Source organism: Syngnathus acus, chromosome 14 (assembly GCF_901709675.1).
Source record: "Syngnathus acus chromosome 14, fSynAcu1.2, whole genome shotgun sequence".
In the NCBI taxonomy this organism is placed as follows: Eukaryota; Metazoa; Chordata; class Actinopteri; order Syngnathiformes; family Syngnathidae; genus Syngnathus; species Syngnathus acus.
Genome location: NC_051099.1, coordinates 8,600,644 through 8,626,570, shown reverse-complemented (window position 1 = coordinate 8,626,570; position 25,927 = coordinate 8,600,644). Strand labels below are relative to the sequence as shown.

General features: G+C 40.9%; 1 protein-coding gene across 10 annotated transcripts in view; it reads right to left on the bottom strand.

The window, feature by feature from the left end:
* The window catches only part of LOC119133937 (RNA-binding protein Musashi homolog 2), a 187,196-nt gene that overhangs the window by 153,084 nt on the left and 8,185 nt on the right, over positions 1-25,927 (bottom strand). For all 10 annotated transcript variants that reach the window (XM_037270257.1, XM_037270260.1, XM_037270261.1 and 7 more), the window contains exon 5: positions 23,901-23,942. In XM_037270257.1, coding sequence (XP_037126152.1) covers positions 23,901-23,942 — 42 coding nt within the window. The remainder of the gene's footprint in view (positions 1-23,900; positions 23,943-25,927) is intronic.

Genomic DNA, 25,927 nt, shown 5'->3' with positions numbered 1-25,927 from the left:
TTTAATCAGATATAATTTCGGGATTTAAATAAAGATCAAGTTCTTCCGGCTGCACGGCGCTGAGGTGCCTGTCTCGATCCAGTTTGCATGAATGTGCTCATCTGTTTGGCTTGCTGCCTCTCACCCCTATAGCGGCCCCCCCCATCACCACCCATCTTAATGTTTCCTGCCTCTTTCCCACTCGCAATCACTCCCCCACACCCCCCCTTCCTCACCTGCTCCCACCTGCCAGCATTATGGGCAGACGCCCGGCAGGTTGTCTAACCCCGGGCAGAGAATTTCCTGACTGACTGGTTGGCTGGCTGAGTGGCAGCATGTGAAGAGCAAGAGACAGTTCTGCAGGGAATCACTGACAGATGTAATTAATGAGGTCATACTCTGAGCTGGCAGTCCCCTTCATATCCAATTTCTGACGATCACAACTGAACACACCTGCACCTCACACAGCCAGAATATCCCATTCCCCAGACAAAGAGAAAGCTAGATGTACGGGGTATTTTTAGAATATGACGTCCCTGAGACAGAATGGACCATTTTGCACATATTCCCCAAAATGTAAAACGGCGCCCAACATGTTAATAAATGTTATTTTTTAATGTTCACTAGAAGTGTGTAGTGTGTCCAACTAAATTGTGCTAGACATGTGGCGATAGTAAAGTTAATTACAGCGACTGTACTATATAGCAGAGCCTGTTATTTGTTCAAACAGGGAAACAGGAGGCATCTATTTGATGAGGGCTTTTGTTGAAGTGAACTGTGATTAATTGAGGCGGGTCTGTGACAGCATTAGCTGCTATTTCAGGATGTACACTAGTAATGAGAATTTGCTTTCCCAAAAGTCCAAGCTCTAGTTAAGAAAAATATGCAGAAGAAAAACAGGGCAGCTGGAGTAGTAATTTAAAAATACATATTAAGCATATTTTTGTATTTTTATAGTCCTACAGTTTTATTGTGCACAATGTATGTTGATTTATATTGGATTATATTTGTTAAGATTTATAGTAGGCCTACATTACATACAAGCCTAAAATGTCATACAGTGTTCCCTCACTGGTCCAGGTTGTATCATTTTATTCACTAATGCACCTGTGCGCCGCATATATTATCGACACAAACAGAAAAAGAGGCCATGTCACATTTCACGGGGCTCCTTGCTCACGGCTAATAGACCAAAATATGTATTGAGGTCAAAGATTTTAGGCCTCCAGCAAGATCTTAACAGTCTTTGCTCTTGGCCTGCGCAAACAAACGCGTTGCACATTGTACGTGTTACCGATAAAACACGTTTTAAGAAAAACGAATACACGCCGTAAATAACAAGCCTGATTTGTATGAGCGCATGTGTGCGCATTGACGCTCACTGTCATTTGGCTGCGTCTGCAGATGGGGCTGACCAATGGAACCGAGCAAACAAAAGAGAGCCTTGGCAGTGCTCTTGTTATCCATCACCTCTTCAGTCTTGCATAAATAACTCTTAATAAATAGCATCATCATGTCAGAGAGCTCTCAGCTGCACAGCCTCCCTGCAGCTGCCACCTATTTTTTCTCCCCCACTTTGCTTCTGCACTTTCGGCCGTACTTGTTGAGCATTTTCGCCTCGCTTAGCATTAGGGGATCCAAAATGTTTTGAAACTTGTGGTCTGGCCATGCTTCAAGGGTGCAAAATGCCTTTTGGGTGTGATTGCTTCATAGAAAAGTGGCATGCTGGAGTAAATATAAAAGCACTCTGATGGACCATCTTTGCCCTACAGTGAGGTCTTAGCAACCTGATTAGAGTGGTCTATTTTAGGATGACAACACCTTCTACAAGGCACAGTCAATCACTGTACGGTTGGATGAACAAGCAAACAATATAAGTAAGCCCTGTTCCGTGACAGCCCCGGTCCACAAATTGAAATGAAAGCTTGCAGCAGATTTAATTATTGCGTAATTCTATTTATTTATTTATTTATAGCAGCTATTAATGTAGCTAGCTGACTGTCGCGTTTGTTTTTTTCTTTTTCTTTTTTATTAATAGTACTCTGGATTTAATTTCAGTCACAAGACTTAATTGCACCTAATCATAAATGGTACTACACAAACAAACAGTACCTTCCTAAAGGTGCAATCTGTGGTGGGGGTGAAAAAAGCTTGTGTTTCCCATTTCCGAGCCCATGACAGCGAGCGGTGTTCTCGCTCTTTCTAAGACGGACAGAAACGCTGACTTTCTTAACGTTCAATTTACATTCCATCACTCACCTATGCTCATGAGCTTTGGATAAAATGAGATTGGTGGCTGGTCTGCAAGAAACATACAGTATGCTTTCTCTAAAAACCTAAGCGCATCCATCTGGCAAAGCTGCCTCTACCCCATGTTACATTGACTCAATATCACCTTGGGGTGGTTGGGTAGTTAATATGGCACAGGTGAGTGAGCCAGAAAATTATATCACTATAAATTGTACCTCCAAGGGGTATTTAAGGATGTTTAGGGGTTCATTTTGAGAGATGTGCTGGAAACTTATGTGACATTTCATGTTCTTAACCTTGGCATGCATGAATGCAGGGGCGGAGCTAGGCGGTGGCCACAGCCACCCCTGTGGCCACACTACATGTGGGAGAAACTTTTAATCCCTGTGACCACAATTCATGCACATAGATTTACAATTCATCTGAACAAATCTGTCTTGAAGAAAACAACCGAGTTCTCTAATTGGTAATCCAAGACAAATGGAATCCCTCCAAATACCCATCTTAAGTCTTTCCCCATAACAAATACGTTTGAACTGCAAAGCTAGATCAATGCAAGGAACACATTTCCAATTGCTTTGCTTTTTCTCCCTTATGTGTGATCCTCCATTTTTCAGTTGATGAAACGATGCACATCTGAGGTGTCACTGTTCTAACAGTGTTGTTTAGCATCCCCATTTTTACTATCACATTCTACCCTCAAAGAGCAGTGTCACATTTTATCTTACCAGCACACAAAAGCTTATATCTCATTTATCCCAACCTTTCCATTTTTCTGTGTATGTTTCCTGTCACCGGGTACACACACAACCCGCCCTTACTGTCTGCTTGGAGGGGATTTTACACAGAAAATATGCTGTCTCTGAAAAATGAAGCTGACTATGTCTTTTAGGGTAAACAAGTCCTAGGTGAAAGAAAAAGGTTACCTTGAAACAGCCTTCAGAAGCCTTAACAATCACTCAGCACTTGAGGGAAATGAGCTCAAACGACATTAAAAGGACAACACAAGGAGTCAGAAGGCATGCGGCTGAAACCGTGGCGACAGCTTCATCTTCACCTGCATATGCTTTAATTCCCTTCCTCCCTCCAGGATTTCCTCTTTTCCATCTTTTTCCCTTATATAGAACTATTTCTTTCACTGCAAAAGACCTCAAGTATGCCCACCTTATTTTTAGAAAGAGTTCCACAACAGATATTCGTTGTCCCAAGTTGGGGGGGGGGGGGGGGGGGGGGGGGGGCGATGATAACAGGTCATTAAAACCAAAAGTGGCAGTTCAACCTAGACGATAACAAAATACACTCCCTCAGTGCCTGCATGAGCCCCGTAGGTCACAACACCTCTTAATGTTGCAAGGTAGACAATGAGACTATATTAAATGCGCTGCAACAGGGTTTTTAAAGTGCGATGAATCCCGCAGGATCAACCTGAGTTCGAGGCTGCAAAGGATTCTGTCCATTGGTCTGTGATGAATGATGGTACCCAGTGTACTGGCTATGAGAGCTTATAGTCCCATTAGACCGTAACTACAAAGAAAGGGTCAAAGAAGACGGTGCCTTTTCCAGCAAAAAAAAAAAAAAAAAAAAGCGAAAAACCAAATGGGCTGGCTGCAAAGGGCAGAAAGATTCATTTATCTAACATGATGAGTCTTGGATGGTATAATTAGGCCTCCTGACACAGAGAACCGCACTACAGTGCACTTGGAGCCCTTTATTATGGGAATGTGCTTGTTGGGGTTGGTTCCAAAACAAAAGTTAGGTATGCTACCGCTGTTTACAAGCATGTATTTTTCTTAGGTGCCCCACTGGATCTGTGGGTGTTACTCTTAGGAGTAAGCAGGTGGCTTTTAGACACAAATGCAGCTCTTACTGGCATCAGAGCGACCAGCCTCACGCTCACACTTTCTATATATAGCGCTTTTTCCATGGCAAGGCCATTTGTGGGGCAGAGTTCAGAAGAGTTCTAGCCTGAGGGGCTTTCTATTCTAAACTGTCACGGCTGACAACCTCTAAACAATGTCGATTGAAACATTTGCGCCTAAAACTTGCAAAATGTCCTCAATAATGACTTCAGTGAACAAGCTTTCCAAGTAGTCAAATGCAGTACATGCGTATCCAATTAGGAGGCATTGGCTACTGGATCACAAAGTGTTTGCGGTGTATATTGTCTTTATAAATGAAATGAAAATGTCTATTTCTATGTCTTCTATTACGCTTGGGTTGTCATTCTCATCTGCATCTCGCAGGCTGACTGCTAACATGCTTTTGTCTAAAGCAGAACTTGGACCACTTCCTGCTTGTAAAACAGACAATTTAAGAGACTACTGCCCCATACTTGAGTACACATGACATTGTACATTTTTTAATTGCTGACCCAAATCAAATGTGCCAAGCCCATCTTTTGGACAGCATGCTGGAGGTCTACACAGGCAGCCAGTTGTGCCCCAGGTAGCACAACATATTACAGCTGACTCCACCAGCCAGGGACTCGCAATTAACAGGGCCATTTAAACAAACCACCCTGCCTACACACTTAATTAACACAATCAGCTCTAGCATTATTTGTCTTCGAGCGGCCCAGTTGATTTGGCACCATTAAGCAGTGTTGATGATGACTACATTGTGGAATTCCCACGGCACTGACTCTTGTCTGCAACTTTGAAAATGTGATCACAGACTGGTTTTTTTTTCTCCAGTTATTCAGGACAAAACCTTTTTTTTTTTTTTTTAAAAAAAAAGCATGCTTAACAAATGAGGTTGGACAAGAGGAGCAAGAAACAGATTGCAGCTTAGAAATTGTGAGTATACATTAGAAGCAAAAAGAGCAGTTGCCTCTCGTGACCTTGATGCTTTTCAAGTTAAAAGCTTCGAGTCAATATTTATAGTCATCAAAAAATCATCTAAAAGTTAAGCGCTGACTAATAAAATGCTGACTGCCCTATATTGTTCAAAGCCTGCCAAAAGTCAATGGAAAAGACGACAAAAATGCATTCCCTGGGCTTGCTAAAAATGCAAACACTATGTCCTAAAAAAATGACTCTTATCTAGGTGCAGTCTTGGTGCCCCGCTTGTGTGTAAATAAACAGTGAAAGCAGGGGAAGTGGAAAAAGATAACATACGGCAGGAATTCCATCAAGAGGCAGAATGGGATGACTCATGAAGTTAAGTGACTTTGAGGTTATGCGGGCAAGGACAATAAGGAGACTTGAAGCAGCGAGATTACAGGGCGGCAGCTGATGGGGCAAATGCTCGCTATTGCTGCAGTAATGTAGCTCACGCCGTACCCCAGCTCTGCTACTCCATCATTCGGAAATACATGTAGGGCACGGATTCATCAGCCCCCTATGGGGATACAGGCATTCCATTAGCAGCTCACCTGGCGGTAAAGGAACAACTACGTCTTTGTGGCAGAGCAGCTTCACTTGCTCGTCTTCTACACCAAGCGGATCGCAGCTGCCAGCACGCAATGTTCAAACTTGGACTATGTCGTCGAAGCTGTTTAGAAAGAGAAACTCTCGGAATGCTGAAAAACATTGTGGCTCTCTGACGCCTGACCACAAAAAAAAAAGAAAGAGTGACTTCAAGTGGCTTCTTTTTAATTGAACCAATGTGAGGACATGACCAGCAAGGGTCAGCAGTGAGTGCTGATGAGAAGGGCAGAAAGGGAACTCTTCAAATAACAAAGTCACACCACAGGTGGTGTTCAGCTGCACTGCTGGCTCTCCACCCCACGCACGAGAGCATCTGTCATAGAAACGAATCAACTAATGAAACGGAAAAAGACTCGGCAGGAAAAAAGAGACTACTCTATAATGGCAGCTTGCATCCTTGATAAAAGAGAGGTGTGAAAACACTGACCCTGGCTTTACGTTTTAAAGAGTTTACTGCTAACTTGGAGCGAGCAAATAATATAAAACAGCTGCAGCCAATTTGGACTATAGAGCAAGCAGAGGATTGTCCACACTTTTAGCAATGTTGCTTTTAACATAAAACACAAGCTTCATTTAAGTACAGGCGGGAGGCCAAGAAGTAATCGTGCCTGCATGCGGAGATTTGTGAATGATGGTTTTCTCATTGAAAATTGGTGAGATGAACCTTTTGAGTGTCATTTACCTCCTCGTTCTACTTGCACATCAGTGTCGGGACAAAAAAAAATATCCTTGTACATAGTATCAATATAGAGTATCAAACTAAGTGAGATGTAAATGTATTCTCACACTGACCATGCAACAACGGTACTCCCCCCTAAACATGATCAAGATTCTCTATTCAGTCATTTAGTGTCAAGAAAGTTGATATCTTGACAGAGACTAGCTTTGTATGTCAGGGGAGGGGCGAAGCTATTAGTTCAGTTCATTTTAAGAAAAGAGACTTTTTTCATTTTTAACCTAATAAACGGATGCATAAATATACTGCAGCATTTTTTAATCAATGATATCTTGACAGGCAAATATCCGCCCAACTTTATTCATAATAAGGCACGCAAAGTTGCAAAAATATTAAAAACCTAAATCTTAAGTCAGCAATTTCCTCAAAAAGGCTGCTCCGAGTGTTTATCTTGGCAGTATATCTAGCATGAGATGACTCTCAATTTGTGCTTGACATATTTATAAAAGATCAATAGGGAGAGAAAAACAATTTCAAAAATAAAGATTGACTTGAAAATACCGTCAAGCCCGTTTCGCCTTGGACTCAAATACATTTCGCCTTTAAGACGACAGGTAGCGAGGGTGTTTAGTGTGCAATTTGAGGGGATTTCATTATTGCTGACAATCAAGACGGGGGGAGGGGGGGGGGGAGCAAACACAGGCAGTTATCTCAGAGGTCAGACACTATACCGCAGGGATCATCTCGATTTTTGCATTTGGCCTGATTACAGCAATTAATAATCTACCGTATGCATGTCGTACACAAAAGCCATGCTTTCCTGACATGGCGTGTGCTGGTGAAACGAGCAGAAAGCACTCCAAGTGAGCAAGTCATTTTGCTCCTGTTTATATGCAAACAATGTGAAGAGCTGCAGCGAGACAGGCTGGCTCAGTAAACAAAGACAACATCGCATTTTCTCATTACCAAGATGCATGAGGGAGGCCATGGAAGAGAAATTAGCGCGCAGAACTGCAAGGAAAGCAAACCAACCAGGTCATCTGCCTTGTTTGGCACTCACCGCTTTGCATTTGCGTATTACCGCACCAAACACCCCAAGAGGAGAGGATTACAAAATGAATGTCCTCCGTACTAACAACAAATAAGGCTTCATGTTTATGACAGTGACAGAACAGTCTGTATACCGTTTCAGGTCAACGTTGCCTATAGGTGAATATAAAAGGTATCCAGTTTATTTATTGATAGGTTTGCATACTGGCAAATGCACCGCATTGCGTGAACAGCTGGTTAAAAAAAGCCGCCAGGGAATGTACAAGAGCGGGGGAAGAAACTTTTGAGGGACTGAAGCATTTTTCAATGGGAGATTTATGTATAACTTTAAAAAGCAACTCTTGCATCCTGGAAGTAGATACAAGCAGACTCTATTCACGGACTTACAATTTCAATGATTCAGAGAGTGGTTAAGTTGATATTGAAGAGAAGTTCCCACAAACTCCGTCGGAAAAGTTCCAGGACCTGCGTCACAAATTATGCATATAATCAAACTGCAGCCTTCAAAGAAATCCCCTCTAGAGTCTAACACACTAAACACTAACGGATGTCCACAAAACTAATATTCATTTGTAGTTGAACTACCTTGAAGTCGGAAAATTCTACCAATAATGTTCATGAATAATGCAGTTGCATAAAACGAGAGCTTCACCACAACACTAACATAGACGTTATTATCAAATGCCATTGTTATTAAAAAAAAAAAAAAAAAAAAAAGCTTTTATTTTAAGGTCAAAATACTCCACATTGCCTCTATTAAAATAACGGGATTTATGTGTTCACTCGTAAGCCTGTTGTGCCACAGCGCTCACATGCATTGTTACATCGGTTATGACGTGAATACCCCCCCCATTTGCATAAATGCCACAATGTTTGAGAGGAGCTAAAAGTCACATCAGATCTTCTAAGGTAAGCCAAGCTGACATTTATCCCCATCACATATCAGCGTATAAACTACAGCTGAGTGAAAGTGAGGTGTGCACAACCCGTCGCTATTACCCAGGCAGACACCCACTGCATCATTTATCCCGGCCATAAATCAGCCCTCTGCTGTACCGCACGAATTTTTTCTCTTGTCCCACCAGCGCTCACTGACGTCTCATTATATTTTAGAGCAACGCCAAAATGACCTGCAGTCTAAGAGCATAGCATTTACAGAAACAGGGACTTCTGTCTTAGTACACCTGCATTGCCGCATGACTTAATTGCATCTCCAATGGTGGTTTGATTTTTGTTTTTTTTCTGCAGCACGATCGGGATGAGTGATGTTCAAATATTGAGTCTATGATACATCATTGCAAGTGAGAGTGTCGACAAAATGAGGACGTTGTGTAATGATAATTATAATTGAATGGTTGAACTGACACCGGGTACATTAAGAGCTGCAGTATATTGTCGTTGCTGCTTATTTACTGTATACAGTCTGCATAAATCAACAATGCCAGATAGACACTCCAGGTTTGCCACCACAGGCATTCTTGGACTTTCAATTGGTTTATTTAAGGAGCACATTATTTTACATCTTTCCAGCTGTGTGATGAACAGGAACTTTAAATGTCTCTGAAGCATATGCGATACAAATCACCATCATTAGTTAAAATCATGTTATGGGAAAAAAAGCTATCAGTTTGAGATTTTTTGCCAAAATCAGAGGACAACCAGCTTCATAAGATGAATGATTGTTTTTAGCATAGATACTCCATATTTATATTTTGAAATGAAAAGTAAGCCAGCAGCAAGCAAGCAGAGGACTAGTGAGCGTAACTGGAAAGTAAGCCCATTACATAATACAAATGAGTCAGTGCCTTTGACGCGCAAGGGTTCAAATAGTCGGGGATTAGAATCCTTTGCTAAGCGGTAAGGGCTGCCGAGCAAGACACAGATGCGAGTGAATGCTCCGTGGATAGCAGCGGTGCAACGCCATACAGGCCTGTCGACTGCAGACATGCCGTGGGCCCCCATTACTTAGTCCAAAGAGAGCGGGTGGGGGGAGGTGTGATGAAGCGCTAGAGAAGGTGAAAAGCTGTCAACACCAGAGTGAACAGGGGAGAAAACAGGCATTTTACTCAAGGTGTGTGTGGGGGGGGGACAAGGGCCGATCTATGTATATTCCAAACAGACTATGTGGGAAATAAAAAAAAATATATAAATACAACACTTAGAAATAATATATCCTCTTTTTGTCTTGGCTTCACCATGAATTCCTCTGTCTCCCCTCACACTTGTCTCCCATTCAAAGAGCGGCGGCGTGTTTGTTTGAGAGGCTCTTGCATCACACCTGTTTGTTTAAGCGGCAAAATGACGCTGGAGACAAAGCATGCCTCTCTCTCTAGACTGCTTGGATGCAGCCTGTGGTTGCCAACAACACACGACTCCCCCCTCTACCTTTCACCCTTGTCGCCGTTCTCGCGCACCCTCCATCTTTTTTCTCCCCAACCCAGGAAATTCAGAACACTGAGCCTCGGTGATAATTCCTACATGTACAGCAAAGCAATAAAATACTCCCAGAGAAGCCAAGATTAGTCCTAAGAATAAAATGAGATAAAATGCTAAGTGTGGATGTACTGGCGGTTGTTAAACTTTCAACTTATTACCGAAACAAAACTCTATGCCAATGATGAGTGAAAATCAAGGTTGCGGCAGTGTAGGTTTGGCTATAAAATTGCAGGCAAAACAAAATTTGGACTACTGCGGTGCAATAAAACAGCATGAGAAATAGTAGCTAGAGCCAGCATCTTCAGAGCCGTGCCGACATTACATTTGATATATTAAAAAAAAAAAGGAATTCAGTGACTAAAGCATTACCAAAAGAAATGCCTAGCGTGTGTGAATTTTACACTTCCAGCAGGTTAGGGCTCAAAGGCCTGTATCAGCAGTCAGCATTATTCTCTCAAACTGACCTAAAAAAAAAAAAAAAAAAAAAAAAAAAGTCACTCTCCAACCTCTGCTGTGCATCTAATTCCTTCCAAGAGGCATCATACATAAGGAAAACCCACACTTGTCCACACAAGTGTGCACACATCACATGAATAATCAAAGCTATGCCGCATGAATACACAAAAGGAAAAGGCTATTGTTGTTGTTGTTTTTTAATTTTATTTTATTCATTAGTTTAGAGGGCAAAGGGGCAGGTTAAAGGTTAGAGACGTAAACACACTCAGGGTTAGGGTGGGGTTAATATTCCTGCTTGCTTTGACCCCTAAATGAACAAGGCAACCTATGCTTTTATTGACAGACTGCAAAGACAGCTTGGAATGGCCACTCAAGTGGAAGAACTAGAATTTGGTACAGGAAGCAACATATTTCTATTATAGATATGGTGAGTGGGGGGAAAAAAATAAATAAAAATAAGAATCAAGCTATCCTATTTACCGTATTTTCAGCATACAGTAATTATGCTTATTCTTAATATCTGGTAGCGCTCACATTTTATTTTCACCTGAAATTACAGCCAAAAAAATAATAATTTAGCTACGAGGATGGATGCTTGGAGCTTCAGTTGAAACAGAAGCTAATTTGTCAATAATACTATAATGTGCCTTTTGTGCATAAATGCAAACAAGTATCGCATGTGTGCCTAAAATTCCTGTCCACCCTGTCATTTTGGAGTAAATGACCCTTTATTAAACCTCTCATAGTTTCAGTGACATTACCAACGGTGGCGTAAATTTTTACACTCAAGTTTTAATCATATTATGCATGTAATTTGATGTTAGCAAGCCTATTGTCCATTCTGTCATAGTAAAATCATTTGACATAACAACCTTTCAGAAATTGCAAAAAAATGTGTTCACGGCTCAGCTTACTAAGTGAATTATGTTCCTAAGGACCAGCATGTGGTCAGAAAATGCTAGCATTAAGCAAAAATGTGTCCACCCTGTCAGTGAGTTATTTTTGCTGTTTGCATGTGCATCGTTTGCTTTCAGTTAATTAAAAAAAAAGTGTGGGATTTTGCCAGATATGCATTTATAACAGCATAAAATCAATTTAATACAATAAATATTAAATTGAATGGAATATCTCAGATTATCTTTGGTGAATTGGGTAAGTCTCAAAGGCTTTGCACTTTACAAAAAATTTCCAATAAACGTCTTTTAAACAATATATATTAACAATATGTAGTATTTTAATTAATTTCACTTAATTTTTCTCAATCATTCCATTATCCTAATTGCACCTTTTATGTGTGTTTCTCCAGGAACATCTCAAAGGAACCACTCCTTGATTTGATTTGGCTCTTTAACACATTATTCACAAACGTGTGAGAAGCATGCATGTCTGGTCTCAGGGTGAAGTACCTGAAAGCAAACAGTCAATTTGTCGTGTTCATGTTAATATTCATATCTTCAACATTTGTTCTTTCTGTGGTTTCTGGCACAAGGGTAAATAAACTATTTACTGGTTAAACATTTCTAAAGCTCAACTTGCTCCCCTGCTGCTTGACATTCAGAAAGTCAATATTTTAAAAAAAAAAACTCCATATAAAATTTCACCATTGAAGGAGAATCTAAACTAAAGTGAATGTATTTGTGTGACCCGAGAAATATTCCCTCTTAACAGAATCAGATATATCCTGAATAGACAAAATATTACATGACTGCTAAAGAAAAATAACTTTAAGAAAGCAATTCGATAATTCAGTTAGTTCAGTCTTTAGTGTTCTTTGAAACAATTAAATTCCAGAAAAGAATGGAAAAAAAAAAATCTTAACACGACTAGTGATGAGGCAGTATATGACATTAACACCTGCAGAACTATCTGAAAATGAATCCACACACGGAATGTTAATTAACTTTACACCAGATCGTAAGTGTAATGGTGATGTAATCATAGCAATATGTTCACATAAAACAATTGAATCAAATTATTAAATTGCTTTAACGACAATTACAATTTCCATTTGGTGATAACAGCCGTGTCCATTTACTAGTCCGATGCTATAAATGCAGTTCATCGACATAAACACGCCTACATGTTGGAAAAACAAACAGTTTTAATAGACTTGACAATAACAAACAAATTATATTCATTAGAAATACACGATGACGTTTAAAACCAGATAATGAGCCTGCAACCGTCTTTGTTCTGCCATCTATTATTCCATGACTATTTGAAACGTGCTTTCAAAACAGTATCACTATAGTTTGCCATGGTACAATATTAATCACATAATTTGTGCTATTGTAATGATGAGAGATGGATGGGCTTCTTCCAGGCAGGAGGCTTGCACAAAGTTAGCACGATGTCTGACTGAGTCCCCCGAGCGAGCAGGTCAATGTCATGAAAACGTAAGCGTTGGGTAACCGTGACAACTGATTCAATCTCTCCCAGATTGTCAATTTCATTACCCTCCAGGCAAAAAAAAAAAATCCCATTCCCATAAAATCAGGATTTACATGGTGATATCTGTCAAACTAATCACAATGTCAATTTATTTCTGTATTGACACACACGCGCACGCGCACACACACGCGCACGCGCACACACACGCGCACGCGCACACACACGCGCACGCGCACACACACGCACACACCTCTGCTTCCGACTAACCCTTGTCACGGTTTTCACATGTTTGTAGCTTCATAAATCAGCAAGAACTATTCCTGTGCGCCTACTCTAGCTTCCTGCAGATTCATCTTCATTTTTGTATACAACTCGCAGATGTGAGTGCAACCTTTCAAACATCACGCTCCATTATTAATGTATTTTAAGTTAAAACAAAATGAACAATACCGTCGTTTATTTTGTTGTTTTTTCCTCTTACTGAAAAAAGCTTATCTTCATTACCAAATGCTTCAAAGCTGTGAACATTTAGTGGCTTCCAGCAGAAAAACACTTGGGGGGTAGGGTAAGCAAACTGTAGGTGGTTTCAATTGCTGGAATATTGTTATCACTTCAGAGCCCAGATGGAACATCAGGTAGAAGACCCAAATCCTCATCCGCAGACCCTGGGACTTGACCCCTTTCTCGTTTTGTATTGGTTCAAAGTGGCGTCGACTTGGCCCTTTTTCTTTTGGGGTCCTCCCTCGTCTCCATTTGTAAGCCTGAGGGAGAGGATACCTGTGACCAAAGGCCAGTAACATGGCAACCGAGTCAAAAGGGCTTCGTGCCTGCTGCGCTGCGGGGTGCTGGCATTTACTTCCCTGTGTTTCATCCTCAAGGCCCCGAGCTCCACACCGGAGCCCAAAAGAAATCCTTTTTGCTTTTTCAGCTGCCTCCCTCTTCCCACGTTAGGGAAACAATATTGCACAAAAAGAGAAGACGACGACAACTTCCTGTCCTTTTGTCCATTGTGCCGGCTAAAGTTGATGTTTATTGGTCTTCACTGCGAGGTTCCTGCCCGTAAACTCAGGGATTATTTTTGATGGCAAGAACAGTAAAACCCTTATATTTACGAGTATGAATTCAAACACACGCACACACTGACACACACAGACACACACACACACACACTGAGCGCACAACATCGAGTGACCCAATACAACATTTTCAGAAAGAGAGGAATTAAAAAATGTTAACATTAGGGTCCCCAGGAGTATTTCATTTTGTACAACATGTTCTGCAACACCAAACGCATTTCATCACAGTGGGAGCAAAGGTCTATATTGTAATTTCTGATTAAAGCCCTTACGAGTGGTGGTTACAGAATGAGTGCCTATATTGCCCAGGTTTGTATTTATAAGATTGTTTTTGGACCTGGCGTATACAATGCAGAATTCATAGTACAGGGTATTACAGATCATACTTTATGGGTGATTAAATAACTATGCTGAATGTGTCAATAATTCATTTTAGCAAATTCAAATTTTATAACTGCACAACAAATGTGTATTTAATACCAGACGGTATGACAGTATGTGATAGGTTACAAATTACAAACACTGTTCAAGTGAAACAACCGGTTCATAAGAAAATCCTGTTCAAGCCAAGGATTAACAAGTAAAACACGTCAAAGATGTGATTATTGTCTCAGGATCCACTCCCAACTTGCCCTAAGCACATCCTTTGAATAACCCGAGCGCTGGCTTTAAGTATTCCAAGAGTCAATGAAGTTTATGTCGATTATGTGTTTTCTACTAAATTGATTATGATGATGATGAGTTAACGGCGCTAACTCTTGCTCTGTGCATTAATTCAGTGCCCTGTTTTAAATCATTCTCAGTTCCCTGATTTGCATAAATCCCATGGGGATTCATGATGTATCTTCAGGGAAAAGTAGGCACTAACTCTGCAATCTTTTCAGAGTCCTTCGTGACAGAGAGAAGGAGCCGGCAGAAAGCTCATCGATCAACGACTGGGAAATGCCAAACGTCAAGTACAAGGCGAGTTTTCAATGCAGCTTTCACGGCCGTAAAAGCTACACATCGCTGAACGGTGCTATGAATGAGAAGGCATTCATTGCCACTTGTCCAATTAGAAAGAAAAAAAAAAGACAAGCAGCCTCTTAGTTCGAAACAGAAATGCTATGATAAATAAATGTTGAAAGAAGAAAATACTGGTCAACAAAAATAGCATAAAATATGGGAAGGGAGAGAACAAATTGATTATCGCAAATTATTTTTTACAATTGATTAATCGTTTGGATATCTTTTTTGGTGTAAAGTTGTCCAATTGCTCACATATTCATATTGACAACAGTACTTATTGTCCAATCTGTCATCCTCCATGAAAGCAGATTGATTCTTTTTCCTTTGAAAAACAAAGCTCAACATTTTTGCCTCTGAACAATGGGAATGGGACAACTGGTTGATTTTAACGATGAGCAGCACAAGTTCTTGTCCTTTAATGTTTGATTCAACAGGGAGACTCCAATCAAGTGAGAAGCATGAAAGATTTTTCTTCTTGCATGTAGCCAACTCTTGAATATGAGCTGTCGATGCAGAATGCAGATAAACAAAATTGCCTTATATTCAGCACAAAGGCTTTTCAGTGCTTTTAGGCAGGGTGGTTGGGGATGGGGGGTAAATATCAGAAGGACTGACCATACAGCAGATAGCAGCACTATGAATCCATGCAGCGAGCTAACTAATTACCCGCCATCTCTGAGAAATGTGCAGTGCAGCAGTGGAGGGGGCACTGCAGGATGCCACTTCACTATTCCAGCCTTCATATTCAACATAAGCAAGAGGCAAATGAGAGGCTAGAGAGGATAAATGGGCAGTATTACTGGCAACAGGCTGATAAGAAGACAAGAGACAGAGTAAAAAGAGAAGGACAAAGACTGGTATTCTGTCCAAGCCATTACATTTCTGTTGGAGACAGCAAAGCAAGCAATGTTCGGTGAATTGATCTATCAATATATGTACTACATGGAACGAGGCAAAAACAAATCCCTGCAAGTCGTCATGGTTTACACCGGACGTATCTTCATATATCATCTGCTCTCCCAAGCACGTATTGTTATGAGCACATTACGATGAGCAATGTACAGTCAAACTTTGTGGGGAATAGTTAGAGCATTTGGTCAATAGTTCTTTAAAGTATTGAATATTCCTACCGAGAGAAGATGGGTTTTTAGAGTCGATTGAACACTAATATCAGAATAAACATTAGCCCCGCAATCTCTTGTGCGATATCCATCCACCTACCGCAGCAGTCGCAAATAATGAGCCATGTGGAAAGCTCAATGTATATGTATTCTTTCACGGTCAGTAAGGTAAAAATACACATCACAGAGCACAATGGTGATTCAGAACATTTTTGTGCATCCATGTTTAGGTGCTACATCTGAGGACGTGCCACATCGCTACTCGAAAGCCAGAGAAAGTTGCGGCTGAAAGCTCTTCACAGTGGCCGCGCTTCAAATGGCCAAGATGCTCTAATCTCATGAAGCACACACAACTCAGATGAGCTGAAATGATAGGCGGCGACTGCCTGTTTAAATTCAGTCTTCAGAGAAAAGAATGTGGCCACTGACATTTAATGGATAATAGAACTGAGAACGGGAATAGTTATGCCAGTAAAAGAGACAAAGGGGAAACGGGAAAGTCTCGCACGACCTCACGTTTTTCAGAGAGCTAAATAAAAGATGATAAATATGGATTATAGTGGCCGGTGGCCTGGTCTTTTTTCTTTCTAGTCCCAGAAATGTGTCTCTAAATTTAGCATCAGATTTATCGGACAGCTGCAATCCAGGGAGGAGAGGACTTGGGTATAGTGGAAGAAAAATACAGAGTAAAGGTTGAAAGATATCTATAAGACAGGTGCGGCAGACAAAAAGATTGAAGGGCGGGGAAAGGTGCCATTGTCCGGGTGAGTCTGTCCATCACTTGCCACTTTTAGAATGAAAATACATCTCTACTAATATCCACCAGTCAAACACACATGCGCGCGCGCACACACACCAGCAGCAGCAGAGGAGAAAGAGATGTGAATTCCAATTAAGGTAGGGATATTAAAAGACTGCTACAGTTTTCAAAATAAAGTAGATAAAGACTCCAATACCTTAACTCATTCACTGCCAGCCCAGGTCAAATGGATTTTTGACGTCTGTAGCCGTCAATGGCAGTGAATGAGTTGAGAACCGTAGATAAAGGAGGGAAGAAAGACAGATTCATTTACACATAATGCATAAGATCACATTCAACAGAACAAAAGATCAGCCATTTTTGCAACATTTTCCCTGAATGTCAACTAATTGTACTCTATAAGGGAAGACTCTTAATATGTGAAGACTGTCAACCAGTTCAGGATGTACCTAACATGATGTCAGCCTGGAAGTAAACTCTGGGCTGGCTAGAAATTAAAGACTGGTGTTTATTACCGTACACACATTTATTTCATAGCCCAGGAGAAATTAACTAGTCCAATATGAAGTTTTTTCGTCCTCAACGCCTACAGATGTTTTTATGCTCTGTATGACCCGACTAACTAACTAAGCTGTCATATTCACAGAAGCTAATCAAAGTCCATGTAGTGCATATGCGGATTAGGTTACATCAATTTAAAAAAAAATAATAATGAGCGCAGAAGGTGAACATAATTTGGACCAATATAAATGCAAAGAGCCCATAAGGTCAAAGTTGGACTAATTAAAAGTGCTATAAAATTGTCTGGCGCAGTAAAATTGCTGCATGTAGCAATCAATTAGAAATCACGAGATGGCGTTGGGCGGTCGCAGCCAGGAAATGAATCTGTCAACACGTTTCAATATTGTCTGATAACACAAAGAAAATTAAGTTACAAAATAGCTCTTTACAAGCTAGACTTGACTTGCTCATGCATTGAGTCAGTTTGATTATTTCCTATTATCCTCTACTTTTCAGGAGGAACACAAAAATGAGGCTCTTTGTGGGTTTGTTTGTCAAGTGGAGCAAATTACAAGACATTTGCTGCTAACAAGTCTTCGGGAGAACAAAAATTGCATTTGCCGCATGTTACTGTAGCACCAGCAATATTGTAATCCATTTTGTAGGCAAGTATGCTACCACAGCTGTGGCACACCTGCCCAAAAAATAAAAAAATAAAAAAGATTGATTGATTGAATGAATGGAATATATTACCCGTCGATGTGGTAGTGCCTGGTGTCAATCACAGTCAATTAAATTTGATCATCTCACTTTAAAAGCAATGAGCTCTCCACCATGTAGCACAGACTGTTTCACCATAAATGAGTCCAAACGGCCGGCCTTACAAAATTCTCAGAACAGACAAGAGGGAAAAGAAAAAATGTTGACGTGCACAGTTTTGAGCGGAGAATGTAAGATGATGAAAATGTGCTGGCAAGTCAAAGGATATCTAATTTCAACTTTCAAATCATGTTACTTGGAATGGATAATGTGGCATAATTACTTCATTTATGAATTTGCTGCAATTAAAATGGCTGCATTGAAGTCCTACAGTGCCGAGAAGATTCCTTTTTTTTTTTTTTTTTAACACTGTGCCTGGCATTTAGAATAAATGGTTATAGATTATAATTGGCACGGTTACACATTTGCGGGAGCTGGTTTAAATCCGTTGTGAAGGAAACGTAGAATATTTGTTTGTCCATGATAAACACTGTTAATTCCGTAATTAAACATCACCTACCAGCCTGTTGTGAATCTACTCATGTTGATTTTACAGCTAAAGAACAACACAGGATAACGATGTCTAATTCTTAAAATCAAACAGCAAACATTGCTTTGTTCTATTTGGTTATTTTGGGAAACATTAGCTGTCGCTCATGTATCAAGTAATAAAGGCATTTTAGAAAATTTTCAACAACAAATACTTTGGCTCAAGTTAACTGAGTGATGACAATACTGATTTTTTTTTTTTTTTACTGAAGTTAACTGAGTGATGACAATACTGATTTTTTTTTTTTTACTGTTTACATTTTTTTTTTGTATCACAATATTACTTTGTAATGCTTGAATATTCTTTGCATTACATGTCTGTGTATTTATCTTTGCGAAGACTGTCCCACTCATTTTCTTCATTGACATTTCCCACAGCTGGCATATTGCTTCTACATGGCCATTTTTTTTGTCCTGAATTAAATTAAGTGCAGGATCCCATCTCTGGGCCAAGCAAATCAACAAATACAAACTGTGGCAGGCCAACGTGAGAACATGACACAAATGTATACAGATGATAAAAAATGATGTAGATGACATTGCCTGCGATGAAAAATTAATGGCATGAGCCAACATGTCAGCAGTAAAATGGTGAATGATGTGTGGAAGATAAAGGTCACAGATGAGGACTGCAACATTATGTCGGGAAACAGCCAAGCTCTTTAGCGCCCTGCGTTGATCCGGTAATATACTATTAAGTCTCTTTCACAACATATATCATTTTTATCCTCAAGTGACATATGTTTGACAAAAAATGAGATTTGTTTTCTTTTTAGTGGAAGGGGAAATACACCCCATTGCAGGCTGAGGAATTCCAGCGATGTCCTCCTGGAATGTGAGGCAACGCCGTCTGTACGCTTGCATATCCTTCCCGCCTAAGCTCCGCTGCTCATTACTAACAAGCCAATGCACATGCCTGTCATCGGGACAGTTTGGTAGCTATTAAACAATGCCTGACTGCGCGGACCTCTGTCGGAGGAGAACTGCTTATGCAGCTCCTGCTTCAGATCCAAACGGTAAAAATAGGCTCTGAAAGGTCCTCGGCTTAAATGTCTAAAAGCTAATAGTACGACTAACAAATTTGTACAAAAATACGACAGAGACACATCCCTGGGTAGCGGTTGCTCCGATTTTCAAAAAATCCATTAAACTTGTGTTTCACAGCCTATTTTAATGTTTTGGTATCACTGTGGGTACAAGAAGGGCATTTGAAAAGAGGTCCTTCAAGACCATGCCCTCTTCTGTGCTGCTTAGGCCTCTATCCTGGCTGCATCGCTGTCCTCGTTACTGTCAGTCAGCATCAGGTTTAGCAGTGCCAGGCTCCAGCACAGCTCTCGGCCCTCTCTGCCCTGCCAGCACTTGCCTGCCTGCCTGCCTGCCTCCTGCCATTGGTAAGCATTGTAAGAGCGCCTCATTCCCCAAGAAAACCACCTCCACCAGCAACCAAGGAGATCACAGCAAAAGGTAGGCTGCACAAAGAAGAATCGCACAAATGTGTACTCCGCTTACAAGAGATCTGGCAATTATTCATCAAGGAAACCGTAAGTCGCATTCACAATTTGCACAATCTAGCTCCCAATAGAGGATTTAATAAAAAGAGCACAATACGTTGTGAAAACACACAAAAAGAACATGCATGAATCAAGTGTTTTGACTACCCCGGTAACTGGGTCACTCTGTTGGCAATTGTGTTTGACCACCAAACAGTCATTCATTTGTTTGCGCTTTGGCCCATTTTTCATCTGGAGCAGTGCCACTGTGAACGCAAATGATCGAAAAAGAGCTGACAGGTCAGGGACTTAAAGGCAACACTTTGACACAGAGGCTGCAACCACCATCCAGATTGGCATAGCGTAAAATAACTAAAATACTCTGGTATCCTTCAAATAACTACTTGGACAAATTCATACTAACGGGAGGTCTTCACATTACAATTGTGAAATGGAAAAAACATGGCCACCCGAGTGGGTACAGCGCAGCGGCTCAGATTGTAAGGACTCAGATTTGATGGTCACAGGTGAACTATTGCCGACAAAAATATGAAAACTGCTACGGGTTCTTGGAGAGAGCCTTGAGCTCCGTCAGGGGTGACCCTGCCGCTAAACCCCCGACTGCTGTTGCAAGCAACACACCTACAGAATTTAGGGACTGGCAGCAAAAGTACCGAATTAGATCAACTAGGTCGAGGGCCACTGGAAGTAGTACGCTGGTTCCCAAAATTGTAAATAAAACATCTACAGCCTTACAGTCGCACTTTGAGTACAACAGATAACAAATTTGAATCGACTTAAAATGACCAAGATCGGACTGACAGACTTAGCGATGCACATGGGCCATATCAGAGTGTGAAGCCACACTCCTTGTTTCATCCTTCATCTCACAGGGAGTTTATGGACAATCTGTTTGTGAGAGGGGCATGACAAAGCACCGGCTTGTGTTTGGCATGTCTTCCCTCATTGCGGACTGCCTCTTGGTTACAATCGGGTATGTAAAACCCATTTGAAATCCCATTTATCCAGAGAAATACAAGCAAAGTCTATTCTGTGTGGGACAGCTTGGTTATTTGCCGTGTGACATATCGCCTGAAATGTGATGTCAAGTTTGTCGAAGAACACTGCATTCATTTTGTTACTCCGGGTGTGCGTGTGCAGCCGGAATGGCGTGGAATATGCAAGGTCTAATTAAAACTATCCTGCTATACATGACAAATATCTGGGAGGGCTCATTGTCAAGCTGAACAAAAGAAACTGATATAGCACTCTCTTCTTCATTGAGGACTTTTGTCCTTGATTATTCTTTCAGACTCATGCAGCTGTGGAGAACCGGGAAGCTGGTGCTTTTAATAAACGCCCCGAGACATTCAAAGGGCCTGGCAGCCACCGTGGTTTCATTTAGCCAGCAGTGAGCTGTGTCATTTAAAATAAGGATCATTTGGAGAGGGGGGATATCATCATGCTAAATCTAGATCAAACAACAGAGCAAGGTGTTCGACTGGATTTACAAAGCGGTGTAATCCGAAAAGAAGTGCTTGAGAGCGTAATAGACAGTAGCTGAGTAAGGTATTGAGAGATCAAGTGAGACAGGAAGTGGCATATCAAATATACATGCACATAGACATGGGCCTTTGTGTGGAACATAAACTCAGGGGACAGATAGTATATTTACCTCTCACGGCATTGTTATTAGAATTTATTTAAATGTAAGGCTTGGCTCTCTTGAACCACACTCCACCGGATAGTCTTTTTTAAAATCAATCATAAGCAAGCAGTCCCAGAGACTGGGAGTGAAGAGACTAGTCAATTTGCCAGTCATAGAAAATGTGCGGAATATCGAGAGGAAATGAAATGGATAAAAATGCGCGGAACGAAAAAGCAGAACTAAGACATAGCTGCCAGCCATGCAGCTTTGACAGTCTGCCGTTAAAAGGGAAGCCGCAGTCACAGGTGTCAGCCTGGAGTAAAATATAGGACAGCGCTTAGACGTTACATCATTGAACTACCTCAATCAATGTACAAGCATGCTTAGCCTTTCTCCTCACTGACATTAAAACATACAGCTTAACAGGTGACAAGGGGTCTTCAAATAAAACCAAACCATTTCAGAGAGTGCTGTCACAGCTGTCTTCGTTGTGCATGCCGAAATCTCCATGAAACAACAACAACCGGCGCAGGAAGAAACTTGCAAGGAAAGGTTTACACCCATTGCTCTCAAAAATGATGCTGCTATCTCCTTTCATTTTCATAACAAGCCATCACAACTCATCTCCGACTCAAGTGGCCACAGTCCCACTGGCAATTAAAATAATGCTGGGATCCGCCATTATTGCGTGTGACTACGGTGGAAAAGCAAAGTGGCAAGCTCGGCAGAAATGACACCTCCTGTCGAAGGGAGAATTTGGAGCAATAATTTGTAGTATTGAATAAAGAGGCATGCCTAACTACTTATGGGAGCATCAACACAGCATAGAAGTGAATCGCTGGCACTTATATTTACTTTGAGAGAATAGAAACTGATTACGTAGACGTGCCATAAATCACATGCTCATGTCTTGGCACTGAGCCAGAGGTGTGTGCAGCTACTCCTTGTAGCTAGCCCAATATGTAGTATATTTTTAAGACGTGTGATATCAAAGACAAACCAGCTAAACTAGAAAATATGACTTCACAACTGGACTTTAGTCTGTCAGTGGCGGCGTCTTTCCTCAGAGTTGAAGCACCCGTGTGTTTGGCCACAGGGAACAATGGTGTCTGATACAAGTTGTTTTTCCTCTGATCCCGGTGCAAACACCTTCACTTGTTTACAGCCGAATGTCCTCCGTGTTCACCTTCACTTCCTGTCTGTTTCCAGCGATCGTCTACATGCCGTACATAATGCAGCGTTTTACCCTAATGCAGTATTGTCGGGGTTAGCCATGAGGTCATTGTTAGCCGTGAGAACATTAGCGCCGATTGGTCTCGATTTTGATTCCCGAGGCCTGTATCGCTCATGCACCTGTCGAGTGCAGCTCCTTTAAACCCGAAAGGGGTCAATCCAAGCCAAAGCTCAGAGCAGCCAAGCGGGCAAGCAAAGAATACAGACTCAAACAGGGCAAAAGAATTTAAAAAGCAAACTATGTGTTGCAGAGTGGAGAAGATCTCCCAGACATTTCTAACTGGATTGTGAATCCAATGTCCCGATGGTAAAGCATAAAAGTGCTCCACTACACTCTTGTGTGCGACAGCTTTTGCCATGGTGGTGTGAAAGGGCACGTCAACAAAGCGCCGCAGCACCATCTGCACACGTTGCATATTTAATTGTCAAGAGAGATGCTCAAGACCGGCAATCAAGAGAAAAGATAATATGCATCAGGAACAACAGCCCCGGTGTGATTACAGTTTTGTCTCCATGCTAATTGTGACGTCTGCACACGGGCGCCCGGAACTGAAGATATTTCGAAATCACTTATGTCAATCTATCCTCTTTATGAAAAACAGTGACAGCAAACATACTTTCCCATTTGTCAGTAAAGCAGACAATTTCTTACTCATTAAATCTCCTTATAGCAGGCCATTCATGCAATCAAAAATTCCCCAAAGGATGTGGTCCACCAAAGCCGCACATTTTAGACAGGACATTGTCTGCATTCGACTTTCATAAGCTTTTTTTGTCACAACAAAGTCAAACGACGGCTGCACGTTCGTCTCCAAATGCAAATAAATCCAAAATGGTTTTATTTCTACACAATGGCATGATGGGGGGGGGGCATGAAAACAGTGACGATAAAAAGAAGAGATATTTTTAAATGTGCAGAGCAGAAACAATGTGAGAACAATGGAGCCAGACGAGGTATTTCTCTAAAGCAAACAGACAAGCGCTGCCTCTTTGAATCTGCTGTGCGGGTGCAGAAAATTAGGTACGGTGCTGACACCAGACATAATCATTTTCTTCGAGGAGACCCGGTGACCAATTTATTTTTCTTACCTTAGGCTGGGCGCGACGTGGAAAGGCAACCTTAGGATCAATCTGGGGAAAGAAAAAAAAAAAAAAGAAACGGGAATGTCAAGATATTTTAAAAGCATCACATTGAGATTTTCTAATCCCACATAAATGCAATAAATGCAATCGGTCACATGATTGACTCGTTTGCAGAGGAATAAAAATGGGCATTTTGAAAACAACAAATTCATTATTCAATAGATTGTGACTTTTTACTAACTAATCAAAGCATTTAAAGGTTCGTACATGCTGCATAATCAACTTGCACATGGTCTGCTTTTAAAAGTCAAAAGCCTTTTGTTAAACTAAATCTGCATTCAAAATGGAATTACCCATATTGCAAATTAAGTGCGCATGAAGGGCAAAACATGAAAACAGCAGGTTTTTTTTAGTTTTTTTTTTTACACTACCATCATAAATAATTAAATAAGATGATTATTACTCCACTTTGTTGGCCAAACTGCTGAAGGCAAGGCTTACTTGAATTGGCTATGAGAAGGTTGATCAATAAAATGTTGATACATTTCGTTCGTTTGTTGTTTTTGCTTAACTGGTTGGAGGTGAACATTTGCAGCAAGTAGTAGGCCCATTTATTCAATTTATACTACAGCCAGTATGCAAATCAAACTACCATTTTATTTCACTTTTGAACAAGTTCTTTTCATTTACAGAGAAATAAACAAGCTCTCTGATGATGCATTTTAAGTTATCTGCGATAGGTGAGAATCCGTGATAGCGGTTGGGAAAACCACATGACCTGCATAACTTTTGCATTTTAAGAATCATTAGCTGCACCATGCGGTCTTTTATATCGATAATTTGCTGGCCAAGTCTCCCTAATTACGATCCACGTCAACGCTCAATTGATGGAGCTCCTTTGTCATGTAAAATACATTAATTGGAGTGGCCAATGAACCATTTGGGGGGAGAAAAAAATCATATTCATTACTGCTGATCAGTGTCTAACAATATCCGTACAAGGGGTGGGAATAATATCGATTCATTGTTCGTTAAGAAGTTAGTCGATTGTGTAGAATTGACTGTTGATTAATCGCGCTATTATTCGGCCTAATACAACCATGTCATCAAAAGTCGAATCCCAAACATTGAGAAAGGTATTCTCTTATCGCATTTGAAGAAAACAAATAATGTTGTTAATTTGCCATACATAAGGAAATGTAGTCAAACTCCCAATTCTTGCTCTGGATAATAGTTTATGCCGGACCTGTCAGTTGATGTGGTCGCATGCAAAATGTTCAAGTAAAAATAAATAAATGTAAATACGGAGGTCAGCCACAACAGCCATAGTTTGACTAGCCGTAGTTATTAGAGTGGAGAATCGCCGCTACTCTGACCAGGAATTACTGATTGAATATGACACGGAGAAAATGAGAATCCCAGGCTGGTGACGCCTCCAAATAACAAGCAGGATGCATCAGATGAGCATGTTTGCCCGTCTTGTGCTTGTTATGTTATTAGCTTAATTTTCCCCATTAATTTCACTGGCATGAAGGTATGTCACTCTGGGAAGTGGCATGGGGGTGGGGTGGTCTCATCAACCTTGCACTGATAATAAATCACACAGCAATGTCATTCTAAATGCATAGCAATGAATTTCTCCAAGATACACAGCGTGTCTTTTCTTTCCACTTGGATTACGTTTCCCCGTTTGCTTATTATTTGGAACTATTTGCCGTTACCGAAGCCAATTCTAACCGTTCATAAAAGTTATTCCTTTGGTGCAGATGGATCCATTTAAGAAATGCGTACCCTGCTGGGGAAAAACAGCAGAATGAAAATGAAGGCAAGAAGCATCTGTGTAGCTCAATTAAGCCAACGAGACCGACTACGTTTTAATGTCTTTGAAGGGAAAGCATGATGCGCTTTGTCATTGCCATCATTTCTGCTAGTCTGGGTTATTACCGTTATCTCTGGAAATCGGGTCAGAATGAGAAAGGAATTCAATAACACCTGAGTATGGAAACCCTGCTTGTAATGAATTTCATTTAAAG